Source organism: Elephantulus edwardii, unplaced genomic scaffold (assembly GCF_000299155.1).
Source record: "Elephantulus edwardii isolate Elephantulus edwardi_28Jun2011 unplaced genomic scaffold, EleEdw1.0 scaffold00061, whole genome shotgun sequence".
Taxonomy (NCBI): Eukaryota; Metazoa; Chordata; class Mammalia; order Macroscelidea; family Macroscelididae; genus Elephantulus; species Elephantulus edwardii.
Genome location: NW_006399811.1, coordinates 15,538,212 through 15,552,491, shown reverse-complemented (window position 1 = coordinate 15,552,491; position 14,280 = coordinate 15,538,212). Strand labels below are relative to the sequence as shown.

The 14,280-nt window shown below is 40.4% G+C and overlaps 1 protein-coding gene across 2 annotated transcripts; it reads left to right on the top strand.

Moving 5' to 3' along the window:
• Window positions 1-358: 358 nt before the first annotated feature.
• Window positions 359-12,922, top strand: ARPC5 (actin related protein 2/3 complex, subunit 5, 16kDa). Of its 2 annotated transcripts, none has more exons than XM_006887756.1 (4): window positions 359-501; window positions 3,247-3,319; window positions 7,435-7,611; window positions 12,860-12,922. In XM_006887756.1, the coding sequence occupies exons 1-4, from the start codon at window positions 359-361 to the stop codon at window positions 12,920-12,922; spliced, it is 456 nt and encodes a 151-aa protein (XP_006887818.1). The 2 variants fall into 2 exon arrangements, with proteins under 2 accessions (XP_006887818.1, XP_006887817.1); XM_006887755.1 differs by having other exon boundaries at window positions 3,238-3,319.
• Window positions 12,923-14,280: the final 1,358 nt, after the last annotated feature.

Genomic DNA, 14,280 nt, shown 5'->3' with positions numbered 1-14,280 from the left:
CCAATCGCCTCTCCCCTGTGCCCGCGGTACTGCTTTTCTGCCCTCCCTCCTATCCCGCCCCCGTCTGCTGCTCCCGGCCCCGCCCCTTTCCTGCAGCGAGTCCGCGCCTGCGCGCTGGGTCCCGCGCGCTCCCTCCGGCACTCCCCGGGAGGGCGGGGGCGGCGTAGGAGGCTTGAGAAGAGCGTGAACCTGAGGAGGAAGAAGCGGCGCCAGCGCGCAGGCTCAGAACAGCCCGTGCCGCCGCTGCCGGCGACGCCCCAGAGCGGAAGAGGGAAGTGGAGGCGCAAGTCTGCAGATTGCTACTGGGCTGGGGCTGTAGAGGTATCGCTGAGAGGAGGTCTGAGCCACTGGGATCGGGATGTCGAAGAACACGGTGTCGTCGGCCCGGTTCCGGAAGGTGGACGTGGATGAGTACGACGAGAACAAGTTCGTGGACGAGGAAGATGGGGGTGACGGCCAGGCTGGGCCCGACGAGGGCGAAGTGGACTCCTGCCTGCGACAATATCCTTGTTCTCGCCGGCCCTTAACCCCGCCGCCCCGCAGGGTGTGAGCACCACGCGCCGCCGCTCGCGTGAACCTGATTGGGGTCCCCATTCTGAGAGGGAGAGGTTCTCCCCTTGCTGACCTAGCGGCCTCGAGACCGCAGGGTCCCATCCTGGGCCACTTGCCCTCCGCGCCGCGCTTCCCACGCCCCCAGATTCCTCAGGTTGCGCTCCCCGCGCCTGAGCCCGGAACCGGCGCGGCCGCGCCCTCGCGGCGCTGGGGAGGCGGCTGGTGCTTGTCAGGCTGCGGGGAGGTGAGCGGTCCTCCCCACACCCGTGTTTATTGGGGCCCTCGTAGCCAGAAACCTGGGATTTCGGGAGTCTCCTTAGTGCTTTTGATTAGAAGAGGTGTTAGTGGTTTGCTACTGTTTCTTTCTGGTTGCATTAGTCTAATTTATTACTTGCTAAAAAGCTTGGAGCGGTTCCTAGAATTGAAGCCCTGTGTCATTTCAGCCCGGAGGGTTATATGGGGTGGGGTTTTTTTATATATATATATGTATATGTATATATATATGAAAGAATTTGAAACACTAAAGGTTGCACAGAATTTGTTAATCAGGGAAGGAAGTGAGTACCATAAAGCGCGAAAAGGAAGCTTAGAGCCCTTTACCTGTAAGAAAAAGACCGTACGAAGAAAACGGGAATACAAGTCAAGTGCAGAAGCCTTGGAAATATTTCAGATAAACTCATTGAATAAAATAGATTATAAGTCACTCTGTTAAAGCGAAATTGCTTCTGTAATCCTCAAATTGTTTCCCTGTTAGGTAAAATGTAGCTGTTAGTTCCTGGGTTTGATTTTTGCATATTTGAATATTCATAACTTGTTATTCACATTCGCATCAGATCTTTTTTGGAACAAATAGAGCTGTTGCAGTAACCAAAAGCTGTGGTTTTAGAGATTCTCAGTGATAGAACATTATGTTTTTCTAACCATTCTTTAGTATGTGCGTAAAATAAAGATTTATACTCTCCACCTCAATGTCCTATTAAATTACAATGGAGAAAATAGTTAAAATATTTGGTAGCAACTATATCCAGTCTTAAAGGTGCCTAAATACAGCATTAAACATTTATCAACCTACAGATGTCCCTTTGATTTCTGCAATTCTTGCAAGGCAGCTGTTTGTGTTTGACTTTATATAAATATTTGTCAAAGGGTTTTGCATCTTAAAAAATGAACCTGTAAGAGACATGCTTTTTAGAAGTTGCCTTAAAAATGCACTGACAGCAACTGAGGATTTTGTCAGAGCCTTTTCTTAAGATAAATGTCTTTTCAAAACATTCTTTGTGATACATAGCTGTTTTGTGAGCCTAGTATATTTGAGATGTATGGTTACATCAGTACCTTAAAAGGTACTGATGTATCCGTAAGGTCTTCATTTGAATTAGTTCATTTTAAAACACAGGTATTGGCTCTTCCCTCCCCACCCCGAGGGATACAAGAGAGATAGTCCTGCTTTGGTAGAGGGAGTCAGGCACTAGAGATAGAGGAAATAAGTGAACTCTGTATGGTTTCCTTTTACGGAAATGACTGTACATTCTGACAGTCTGATTGGCCTTGCATTTCTCATATCTGCTTACTCACTGATGGTTTCAAAGAGAGACTGAATTTAATAGGTATGGTCAAAGACAATCTGAATAATCTTTATGAAGTATTAAAAAAATAACCAAAACATTTAAGCCACCATCTAGGCTCATGTGAATTAATATATATTCTATAATATGATCTATCAATATTCAGAAATTACTAACGTATAGTATTCGGACTGCTAGGTGATCTCCTGGTATTTTCTATTAGCATTTAAATGAATACAGAATATAATTCTAGTAAAAGTTTAGTCTCCGTCCTTCAGTTAGAATCACATAAAAGATTTTAGTTAATAATGGGTGGTTTCCATTTGGGATTTTACTAATTCTGGTATGTATTTTAGGGAGCTTTGGGGGTCTAGTGGTAAGGAGCTGTATTGCCAACCTAAAGGCATACACTTCAAATCCACCAGTTGTTCACTGGGAGAAAAATGCACAGTCTCCTCCCATGCTATTTACTGCCTCTGGAAACCCACTGAAGGGTCAGCTATGGGTTGGTTTCAACTCAAGAGTACACAATAGTATGTATTGTAGATTTTTTTTTAGTATCATTTTGGATTAATTGCTTGCATATATGTTTCACTGGAAAATAAAAGATTATCTTGATGTTCATTTGATAAGTTAAGAGCCAGAAACACACACACACCCCGGAAACATTCATTGCTGTTGTGTTCATTCCAACTCATATTGAACCCTGTGGAACAAAGTAGAATTGCCCCAAAAGGTTTCCAAGGCTGTATAACTCAGAATCGCCTCAGTGACAATGAATTGGTCATTAGGCAAGCAAACCGCCAACTTTCTCCCTCAGAGGCTGCCCTGGAGGTTTCAGCCACCCAGGTTAGCAGCCCAGCACTTAACCACTGCGCTGACTCCCTGTTAAAAAGGTAAAATGATCTTTGCTTTATTAGAAAAGTAAAAACACCATAATGTTTTCTTTCATTTTTGACATTTTATCTTTGATCGTCATCTTAAAGTAGACACATCCCAACAATGTGGCCATAGTAATTTTTTCTCTTTGTGTATAAAACTAAATTCCAAAAAGCAGTGATTCCTGAAGGCTGTAACACTGAGATGCCTGAGGGCTGCTTTTCGCTATTATATCCTTAACTTCCTTCACAGGGAACATGGCAGCTGCTCTTCAAGCAGCTCTGAAAAACCCCCCTATCAACACCAAGAGTCAGGCGGTAAAGGTAAGTCACTGAGTGATTGTTATGGTGGCTTCCCTCATACCAAAATCCTCTGCCATTTCACAGAGTCGATAACATTTTAACTATTTACTGTCTTTTACATAAAAGAACTTTAGATCTCAGTTCATTGCCATCAAGTCAGAACCGACTCATAGCTGACCCACTATTGGGTTTCTGAAATAGTATATTACACAGGAGGGGAGGACATTGCCCGTCTTTCTCTGACATGGAACTGCTGGTGCATTTGAACTACCAGAGATTCTAAATGCCTTTTGGGTTAGCAACAAAACTCCCTACAGATTGTACCACTGGAACTCCCTTAGATGAGTTAATATTTACAAGAAAAATAGCAGTCATATCTACTGCTGTTCCAGCTCATCAAGACCCTGTAGGATAGAGTAGAGCTGTCCTATAAGGGTTCTGAATCTATAAATCATCTATCCACACAAAAACTGGGGTTCTTAAACCACAGACTTCTTGTTTAGCTGTCCAGCATTTGACTCTCCAGGGTTCCCACAGAGGTTCATGGAGGGCCAACTGTCTTGGAGTTGAAGTTCTCTTCTAGGCTTATGGTAATACTGCATAGTAGACAGAGGAGAAAGTTTAAAAAATCATATGACAGGAAAAAAGCAGTCCTATGGGCATTTTGGGGAGCTCTGGTGGCCTAGTGACAAGAAGCTGCATTGCAGAAGGCACGTGGTTCGAGGCCACCAGCTGCTCTGTGGGACATGGATGGGCAGTGTCCTCCTGTGCAGTTAACTGCCTGTGAAAGCCCACCAGAGGATTATCTATACCAACTATGGTACACAACAATAATGGGTATCTCTAGATGAGGCCATGCAGATTGAATTTAAATGAGTACTTCAAGTCTAAGCAAAACAAGACTCTTATTTGCTTGCTTTTAAATGATCTTTTTAAATGTAAACTGAAACGAAATATGATAGAAGACAAAAAGCTGCGTGGGGATTATGATCTATGATCCCAGCAAATTGAGCAGTTGTTACTTTTGTGCAGCTCTTTGAATATAAAGGAGCTCTGGTAATGTGTGCCATCTCTGGTGGTTGCCCTGCTAACCCAGTGACCATACCTGTCTGGTAGTTCGAATCCTCCAGTATCTCTGTGGGAGCAAGATGGGCAGTCTCTTCCCATGCCCCTTACCAGTGGAATTCACCATGTCACAAACTCAGTAAAGGGTCAAATACGAGTTCTGATTTAGTAGCAGTGGGTTACATGATTATAAGGAGCCTTGGGAACAACAGGCAATTTCCTCTCACAAAGATTAATAGACTCAGACACCTGATGGATGTTCATCATGAGTTGGAAGCAACTTGACAGCCGTGGATTTTCTTTTGTTTTTAATGAGTATAGATTTTTTTGTATTTTTTTTAAAAAAAATTGTTTTAAGTGACATTATTTACTTTTAAACTGTAAAGCAGTGTGTGTGAATGTCTTGGTGATTAGGAATTTTAAATAATAATTTTTAAGTTACTTATTGATATGCTATATGTTTTATGTCATCTCCTTTGCTCATACAGTTATGTTATTGATCATTTTCCCCCTGTACTTTACTGAAACAATTTTTTTAAATTCTTGATTTCTTTGGATTAAAGAATGCACTTTTTATTTTTGTCATGGTATAGCTAAATTGCCTTTCAAAGAAGTTGTGCAGTTGCCATTCCAGTCAGTAACCTTTCACTAGTTTGTGGGATTTCTTTCTTTATTATTGTTTAAAATGACACCCACTGCATGGACCCTGTTGTCACTGGGTATTCATGCATCCTAGGAGAAACAAGAATCTCCTTAATTGGAGGGTAGTAAATAATAACTTGGGTAAGTACATAGTAATTATCTAGGCAACAGGACACATTGTCTTTGGTCCATTGAAGTGTCAGTCCACTTTTATATGGGTGCATTTTATCACAGCTTGTGAGTAAGAGGTTATAGCTCTGGAGGCAAAGAGATTTTTCCAAATGGAGTAATTGCATGTTCTCTAAACACAAGATAACAGAAGGTGGTAGAAACATTTTGTAAAATCCTGCCTAGCAGAAATGCTGAAGGCAACACTTTGTCCTGACTAGGAGAAACAAGTTGTAGGAAGAATAAATTGTGTTCCATTTGCTCAGCTGGGTGTTGTTGTTGTTATGTGCCATCAAGTCGACTTGCGACTCATAGCGACCCTATGTACAACAGCCCTAAACTCTGCTCTATCCTGTGCCAATCGCACTGTCTCCGACACACCCATCCCGATTACCCTAGTCACTGAATCAATCCATCTCATAGAGGGTCTTCTCCTCCTACACTGTCCCTCCACCCTCCCAAACATGATGTCCCTCTCCAAGGACCCGTCCCTCCTTACAACATGTCCAAAGTATGTCAGACGGAGCCTCAGAATCCTTGCCTTCAAGGAGTAGCCTGGTTTAACCCTCTCCAGTAGGAATCTGTTTGTTTTCCTAGCAGTCCATGGTACCCTCAATACTCTTCTCCAGCACCACAGCTCAAAGGCATCAATTCTTCTTCTGTTCTCCTTAGTCACTGTCTAACTCTCTGATGCATAACAAGTGATAGCAAAGACCATGGCCTGTATCAGATGCACCTTAGTCTCCAGAGAGACAAACCACCAAATGCTCTGCTGCAGAAGGCGGGACAATCTCCTCCTGTACCAGTCAGATCTGAACTGACAGTACACACTCAGCTTGATAGGTAAGAAAATAACTGATTTAGGGGCAGCCTTTTGTCAAAGGAAAAAAATCAAACCTAATGCTATCAAGTCGATTTGGATTTATAGCAATCTTCCATTGGTTTCTGAGGTTATAATCTTTATGGGAAGAGACTTCCCATCTTTCTTCGAAGGAGTAGCTGCTGGATTCAACCACTGGCATTTTGATTAGCAGTGCAGCATGCTAGGTACTATCCCACCAAGGCTTCAGAAACCTGACACAAGCAGCAGAAAGATCATATGTGTCATCTGTAAGCAAATACAGTTTTTGTTAGGTGCCACTGAGTCGAATGCAACTCTATAAGCAACATATCTGAATCCTGACATACCCTGTGCCATCCTCATAATTTCTGACATACTTGAGTCCATTGCTTCAGTCACTATGTCAATCCACCTTTTTGAGGATCTTCCTCAAAATCCTATTATGCAAGTATACTAGACACTTCTTTCCAAGGAATAGCCTCCCTAACAATTTGCCAAAAGTATTTGAGAGGAAGCTTTATCATCTTTGCCTGATCTAGTCAGATAATAGTTTAAAAAAAATTTAAATGATTATTCAAGATTTTATTTCAGTTGGAAATTTATTTTTTGTTTCCTGGAATTTTTGGATTAAGATCAAGAGGTAAAATTGAAACTGATACAGTAAACGGTCACAGTCTAGTCTCTTAGCAAATCCTATATGCTTGAGCCTTCAATTATGTCAAGGATATGAAGGCTTCTTACCACCACCACCAGGGAGTTCTAGCAGCTTAATGGTAAAGAGTTGAGCTGCCAACCCAAAGGCACACAGTTTGAATCCACCAGCTGCTCTGAGCGAGATGAACAATCTCCTCCCTGTATTTTAATACCTCTGAAAACCCACTGGAAAGTCAGCTGTGGGTCAGTTCTGACTCAACAGTACCTAACAGCACCAACACAGTTTACCACTGCCACTGCTACCCTGCTGGCCAGTCCACTTTCATCTGTTGGCTTTATTATTGCAATGACTTCTTAAGTGGTCTGCCTGCTTTTTTCCTCCCCAACCCCAGTTTATTCTCAGTGTAGGAACCACATGATCCTCCTACAATGTAAATCAGATTATGTCACTGTTCTTCTCAAATTCTCCCAGGATCTCATTTTTGTCAGAATAAAAGCTGTAATTCTTACTGACCCTATATGATCTAGCCTCCCATAACCTCTCTGGCTTCCTCTCCTGCCACTCTACTTCAGCCACATTGGGTCTCTTAGCTATTTCTTGGGTACACTAGATACAGCACTTTCTCCTGTCACAAGCATCCTTTCTTCAGATATCCCTGAGGCCTCCATGTTTATGTCTTTACTCAGAAATCACCTTTTGAAGGCTGTGCCTTTCTGTAATTCAAACTACACATATCTAAAAGTTCTGTTACTTGTTTACCCTCAGGATCGAGCAGGAAGCATTGTATTGAAAGTGCTCATCTCTTTTAAAGCCAATGATATTGAAAAGGCAGTTCAATCCCTGGATAAGAACGGTGTTGATCTCCTAATGAAGTATATTTACAAAGGCTTTGAGAACCCTTCTGACAACAGCAGTGCTGTGTTACTGCAATGGCATGAAAAAGTAAGTTATAAATTATAGATCTATATGACTACCTCCTTTATAATAGAGAATAATGATGACAGCATCTTTCAAATAACCATTTAACTCTAATGTTCAGTACTTATGAAGTAGTAATTGTTATTCATTAAATATAATTAACTTTGGGCTAAAAATTTACAAAAGAAATGAAGAATTCCTTCCCCCCTATTTTTTCTGTCTTTATGTATGATATTTTGCTATATAACAGATGCTGGTTCAGCATCCTTTTTTGGAAGGGAGGGAAAGGGTAGGAGGAATGTTTAGCTTTAAGTATAAAGTTGATAAAATAGTCATAAGTACCTACCTTTTTAATATACTGTTCTAAATATAAACAAGATAGCATTTTAATAGAGCCAACCATAGTTAATATGGTGTATTCTATATATTGTAGCAATTCACAAACTTCAGTTTTTTCAGAAGCTGTTAAATGTTTGTCTTAAGTGTCTTGGATTTAAAACACACACACAAACAAGGTAAAAATAGGGAAAACAAAAAATTGCTCTTTCATCTTGGTCAAGTCATTTTATTTCACAAACTATCAGATAAAAAGAGATAACATTTAGGCACAGGGTAATCATATCTCCCAGCTTCCCAAGTGTAAAAAGAGCAAGGGCCACATGGGGATGGCCATCTGACCTTTACCAGCTTCACAAAGTGGAACTGTCCCCGTCAACAGCATCAACAACATAAAACCATTTTTCGTGAGGTCAGACATATCTCCCACACTCCCATAATCCAAGTAGTTGATAGCAGAACTCAGTCAGGACAGCTTCTGAAATGTACTCGGAGGCACTTTGTCCTTGAGCCTCACTGCTTTAGGCCAGTGGTACAAGGTTCTCAGTCCTGCTAGTATTCTGGTTCTGTCCATAGAGGGTAGCTGTCCTAGAGTATCTCCATCTCATGTTGGTTCTCTGGTTTGGCTATGACTGCTGCTACTGTAAGTGTAGCTGGAGCAAAAGTTTCTGGGCCCAAAGATTATGTGACATTTCTCTTGCTACATCTTTACTGGCAGGAAAGGTTGTCTCCTGCTACTGAGTCCACTCAGTTTAATGGTGAGACTAGCCAGTTCCCTTGTGGATAGACTGACACATGCTATTCACATATTTCCATCCATCCACATGTTCAAATCAGGCAATGGCTGGGAAAGTCATATTGAAAGATTAACTCTTAACATGACAGTCCCAGTTTATACCCGTTGGCCATATGTAATTTTGAGTAATTTCCTCTTTTACTCTAAAAGGTCTTAATTTGTACAGAAATGTATATGGCTGTGCTATTTACGGACATTTTCTGCTTGCCAGATTGCATTTCCTTTAATCCTTAAAGCAACCCTACAATTTAGAGAATAAACATTATTTTGAATCATCCGAAGTTTATAGGTAAAGGACTAGCTTTAAAATCCAAATATATAGCTGCAGATCCTATAACTAGTGTTTATCGAGCATTTCTGTCCCAGGCACTCTTCCAAGTATTTCTAAGTATTAGCTCATTTAATCCTTATACTAACAGGCTACACCACCACCAAAAAAATTACTAAAAAAGAAAAAGATGTGGAAGTATCACAGATTGGAGGAGGCTAAGGAGACATGATGACTAAATGCATTGTGGAATCCTGGATTGGGTTCTGGGACAGAAAAAGGACATGAGTGGGAAAGTACAGAATAAAATTTAGAAATTTAAATAAGGATTTTAAGTAATATGATCATACCAATCCTATTTGCTAGGTTTGTTAGCTGTGTATAGCTATTTAAGATGATAATATTAGAAGGAGCTGATGAGGGCATTCCCTAGCTCCATGTACTACTTTGCATCTTTTCTGAATTGTTGAAATTATTTCAAAATAAAGAATTAAAATTCTCATGTAAAAAAGAAGTTCCGTTAGGAGGAGAAAATTTTCTGTTATACTTCTTTTGTAGATGAGGTAACTGAAGCATTGTGCCTTCTCTTGTTCTTAACATCACTGGTTATCATTGTTTCCAGTCTTACCTTTTAGAGACTTCTTAGGTCCATCTCTAATGTAACTACACACAGCATCTCTCCTGGTCTCTTACTTTAGCTTCCTAACTGGTCTCCCAGTTGCCAGTACTGCCTCTCTCAAATCTGTTCTCCACCTAGCCATCAGAAAGAACTCTCTCATCCAATCTGTTTGTGTCACTCACCTCAGAATAAAGTCCAGGTCCCTGAGACAAGCCTGATTTTCCTGATCATTCTTCAGACTGATTGCGTGACCCTTCTCAGCACAGTCATTGCTATTTATCACTCTAACTGTATCATTTCATACTAGAATTATCCATTTATTTGTTTCCTCCCAATAGAACAGCAGATGCTGTATTTGTCAAATTTTGTCACCCTAGCATCTGCACAACACCCAATCCATGAAGATAGTGTTTCTTAAAAGAAGAACATCAGAGCTTCAGATTCCTACTATTCATTTATGACTTCCACTTATTACGATAAAGTCAGACCTTGACACTAGAAGAACTAGTAGGTGCTGGGGGACTGTCGGGGACCATTCTAAAAGGAATCATAGTTGAGCACTCAGGATAGAGAGGGCAGGTATTTGAAACAAACTATAAAACATGATAAAGCTCAGGTTTACTAATCTAATGAACTAGTCCAGACCACCAGAGACTGGTGGAACCCTGAGACACAGTGGTCCTTAGACATTCATACCTGGAACAAAACTCCCTCCCCTCCACCCACCACTTGGCTCAGTTTTCACCCAAATTATAAACAAATCTAAGAGGTGACCAGTAGTACAGAGAGACAGAGACATTTATTCCTTAAATTAGCAACCGTTTAAGATCAAAAAAGTAGAATTAGCCCAAAGATAAAGATCTGGATTCAGGCAAGGGTTGTTGTTGTTATGTGCCATCAAGTATAGTGACTCTATACAAAAAAAATATCTGAATTCTGCCCTATCTTGTGTCTCCAACACACCTAGCCCCTGTTGCCCTAGTTACTGTATCAATCCATCGCATACAGGATCCTCTTCTCTTGTGCTATTCCTCTATCTTCCCAAGCGTGATGTCCTTTTCCAAGGACTAGTCCCTCTTGGCCACATGCCCAAGGTATGTTGGGCAGTGCTTCAAAATCCTTGCATCCAAGGAGCGACTTGGTTTCACCCTCTCCAGGACAAACCAGTTTGTTCTCTTAGCAGTCCATGGAATGTTCAGTACTCTGCTCTAGCACCACAGCTCAAAGATACCAAATCTTGTCATCCTTAGTCCTTGTCCAGCTCTCTATGAATAGCATGTAATTATTAAGACCATGATGACCTGGAGCAGGTACACCTTATTCTCTAGACTGACATTGTTGCTCATTAGCACTCTGGAGAGGTCCCTGATAGCACATTTTCCTAATGCAATTCATCTTTTGATTTCCTGACTGCTGGTGCCACGAATGTTGATTGTGGAACTGAGTGAGCTGAAATTGTTAACAGTCTCAATCTCTTTTTCATCCATCATGGTGCTCATTTGGCCCAGTGGTGAGAATCCTTGTTTTCTTGATATTGAGCTTCATTCTGTGTTGAAGATTGCAGTCTATAATCTTCTGCAGCAAACACTTCAGGTCCTCGTCTAATTTTCAGCAAACAAGGTTGTGTCATCTGCTTATCACAGATTGATTGTTTTGATGAGTCTTCCTTCAGTCTTCATGCTACATTCTTCCTCATAAAGTCCAGCCTCTTGAATGATCTGTTCCACATATAGATTGAAAAGGTATAGAGAAAGGATTCATCCCTGACAGTCTTTTCCTGATTTTGAACCATACAGCATTTCCTTGCTCTGTTCTAATGACTACTTCCTGGCCAAAGAGGTTTCTCATGAACATAATCAAATGGTCTGGGATTCCCAGTCTTAATGTTAATCACAATTTGTTGTGATTGACACTGTCAGATGACGCACATTTTTTCTGAAACTCTCTGCTCCCAGCTAAGATCCATCTGATACTGGCTATGCTATCCCCAGTTTGCACTTCTGGTAGTTCACTGTCGAGGTAATGATCCAGTTGTTTTTGGATACTATTCAGCAGGATTTTACTTGCATGTGATACTAGTGATATTGTTCAATAATTTCCACACTCTGTTGGATCATCTTTTTAAAAAAAAAATGGGAATAGGCTAGACAATGGAATTTAGAATTATAAAGGGAAATTGTATTGTAGGTATTGTAATTAATGTTATAAAAATTTGTCTGGAGGATTTTTATATGCTCTTACAAATAAATTTCCCTGCTGCTTTGCCAGCAATAATTTTTAAACTATGTGTTATCTATAGGGACCTAAATTTAAATTTGAGGACTTGTTTCAGGCAAGATCATTATGCTACAGGAGTCCCTGAGTGATGTGAAAGTTTGCATGCTCAGCTACTAACCCAAAGGCTGGCAGTTCTGGTTAACACAGAAGCTCTATGAAAGGGGAAAAAAAAGTCTAGCAGTCTTATTACCAGATAACAGCCATTGAAAATCCTCTGAAGCACATTACCACTAAAGAAAGGGAAGACCCAGAGAGGTACATAAGAAGCACAGTCAATAGCAGATGTTAATGAAAATGAGAATTACTGGGAGGAAGTAGGAAACAGCTGTAGGAAAGGCATTTGTATTTAAGGTACTGTAATCAGTGTTGTAAAGCAAATGTATATGAAAACCAACTTGCTTTGTAAAGTTCATTCAAATCACATTTTGAAAAAGAAAATCCTTGGGAAGCACAGTTCAGCTCTGGCCAATATATGCTGTTGCTGTGAATCAGAATTGATGGCAACTTGAGTTGAGTCTTGTTTGCTTTATTATACTGCAAGGGTGTTTTGTGGGTTGGTTTGTTTGTTTTAATCTGTGACTGTTATTTGGAAACAGTATGCTCAAATGGAAACTAGAAACTCACTGGTATCTATGTGCAGGAAGGCAGAGAGATTTGTCTCTTACTGGGCCCCCACCATCAAGAATGTGTCATAGTGTATTGTAGGTGCTCAAGAGATATTTATTAAATTTATTGAAAATCTGTGCTGCATACATTCCCCCTTTGTTTTGTGTTTTGTTTTTTCTCTTTTCTTTCTCTTATGTAGGTGAATTAGAGTACTTACTTAACCATTAGTATAAGCTTGGCAGCCCTAAGAACTCCTTTCATAATGTAGTATATTATGGAAGTATGCGCGTTCCCCGTGGGAAAAGAATGTTTAATTTTAGAATTGATCCTTTATGATCCTTTCAGTCTTTACCCTTTGGCTTGTTTTTAGGCACTTGCCGCTGGAGGAGTGGGGTCCATCGTTCGAGTCTTGACTGCAAGGAAAACTGTGTAGTCCAGCGGGAACTGGATATCTGCCAGGGTGTAGGAGTCGCTGGTACAAAGACCAAAACAACCAAATGCCACCGCTGCCCTCTGGGCAGCATCTGTGTCTCTCAGCTTTGCCTTCTCACTTCCTTTTTCATATCTATAAAGATGAAGCATACATATGTCCATTTTCCTTTAATTAATGAAAATTGGAATAATATTGGGTAAATTTTCTTTCAATAGAAGTGTTTCATGCTCTCAAAACCATTTCAGTGATACGTATACCAGACTGTATATAGTTTAATTTGCATTCAAGTCTAATTGTGCAATTTTGAACACCTGTTGGCTGGGTTTGAGTTTGGTCTGGTTTTGTTCTTCATCTAATACTGAGACGTTTGATCAGAATTTGGGGCCAGTGTTTTATCTCATTGCTAGCCAGGCAATGATTTTATTTATTTTTTTTTTAATGAAGATAAGAGAGACTGGCAGCTATATTGCAAAACTGGACCATACTTCCCTTATTTAAACAAAATATGTTGTAGAACAAGTGGTGAGTGAGCACCACTGCCAAGTTCCAGCTTCGTTTCTGCTTGCTTCCAGACTGAGTTTAAGTATGCTTCTTCTTCAGCATCCAGTAATCAAGGCTTCTTCATTTCTTTATGGTCACCCAGGGTCCAGAGCAAGGAGACTTGCTCTACATGAATTAATCTCTACCAGAGAGCTTGTTTGTCTTAAACTTTTGTTTAATAATATGGCCCTATTTGTGGAAACCATAATCCAAGATAGAGGATGCAGAAACTATGATGGAGTCCAAACTCTGGGCACACTCTGAATGAAATGTTGTTTTCATTAGAAATACAGTAGCTGCCTTGTACATCCTGAGGTGTAGGAGTAGTATTTAATTTGCCCTTCAGATCACGTCAGTGTTCTTCAGGGTAATTTGGAACTCAGAAGATTTGGTTCCGATCCAAACCAATATACATTCCATATTTTCTCTCAGTGTTTTTTAAAATGATGAAAATGCCACAGAGCTGAAAGTGTTTACTTTGTTGGACAAGCCAAATCAGTTTTCAAAAAAAATGACTGGTGCTTATTAAAAACTAGTCTTGATTAGCTCCAAAACAGATACCCCTAGTGCACACGACCAAGAGGGATATCAGCCAGTTTAGTAGTCATATGGAAACCAGTTTCATAATCACTGACGTCTATGAAAACTGGTGCAGAAATTCTGTAAACTCCACTGGTTTTGATACTGCTTCTTTTTGTTGTGTTGTTTTGTAAAGATTAATACAGTTCAGAAAATAAAACATCAGTGTTGAATATTTTCTTTTTCTAATGCTATTTAATCGTTATGGTTGTAAGATTAACTAAGATGAGAGAATTCCT

Coding starts and splice junctions, on each gene's coding strand:
- ARPC5 (XM_006887755.1), top strand. CDS start 359: ATGTCGAAGAACACGGTGTCGTCGGCCCGGTTCCGGAAGGTGGACGTG. Junction 3,320..7,434: donor CCAAGAGTCAGGCGGTAAAG/GTAAGTCACTGA, acceptor GTTTACCCTCAG/GATCGAGCAGGAAGCATTGT. Junction 7,612..12,859: donor TACTGCAATGGCATGAAAAA/GTAAGTTATAAA, acceptor GCTTGTTTTTAG/GCACTTGCCGCTGGAGGAGT.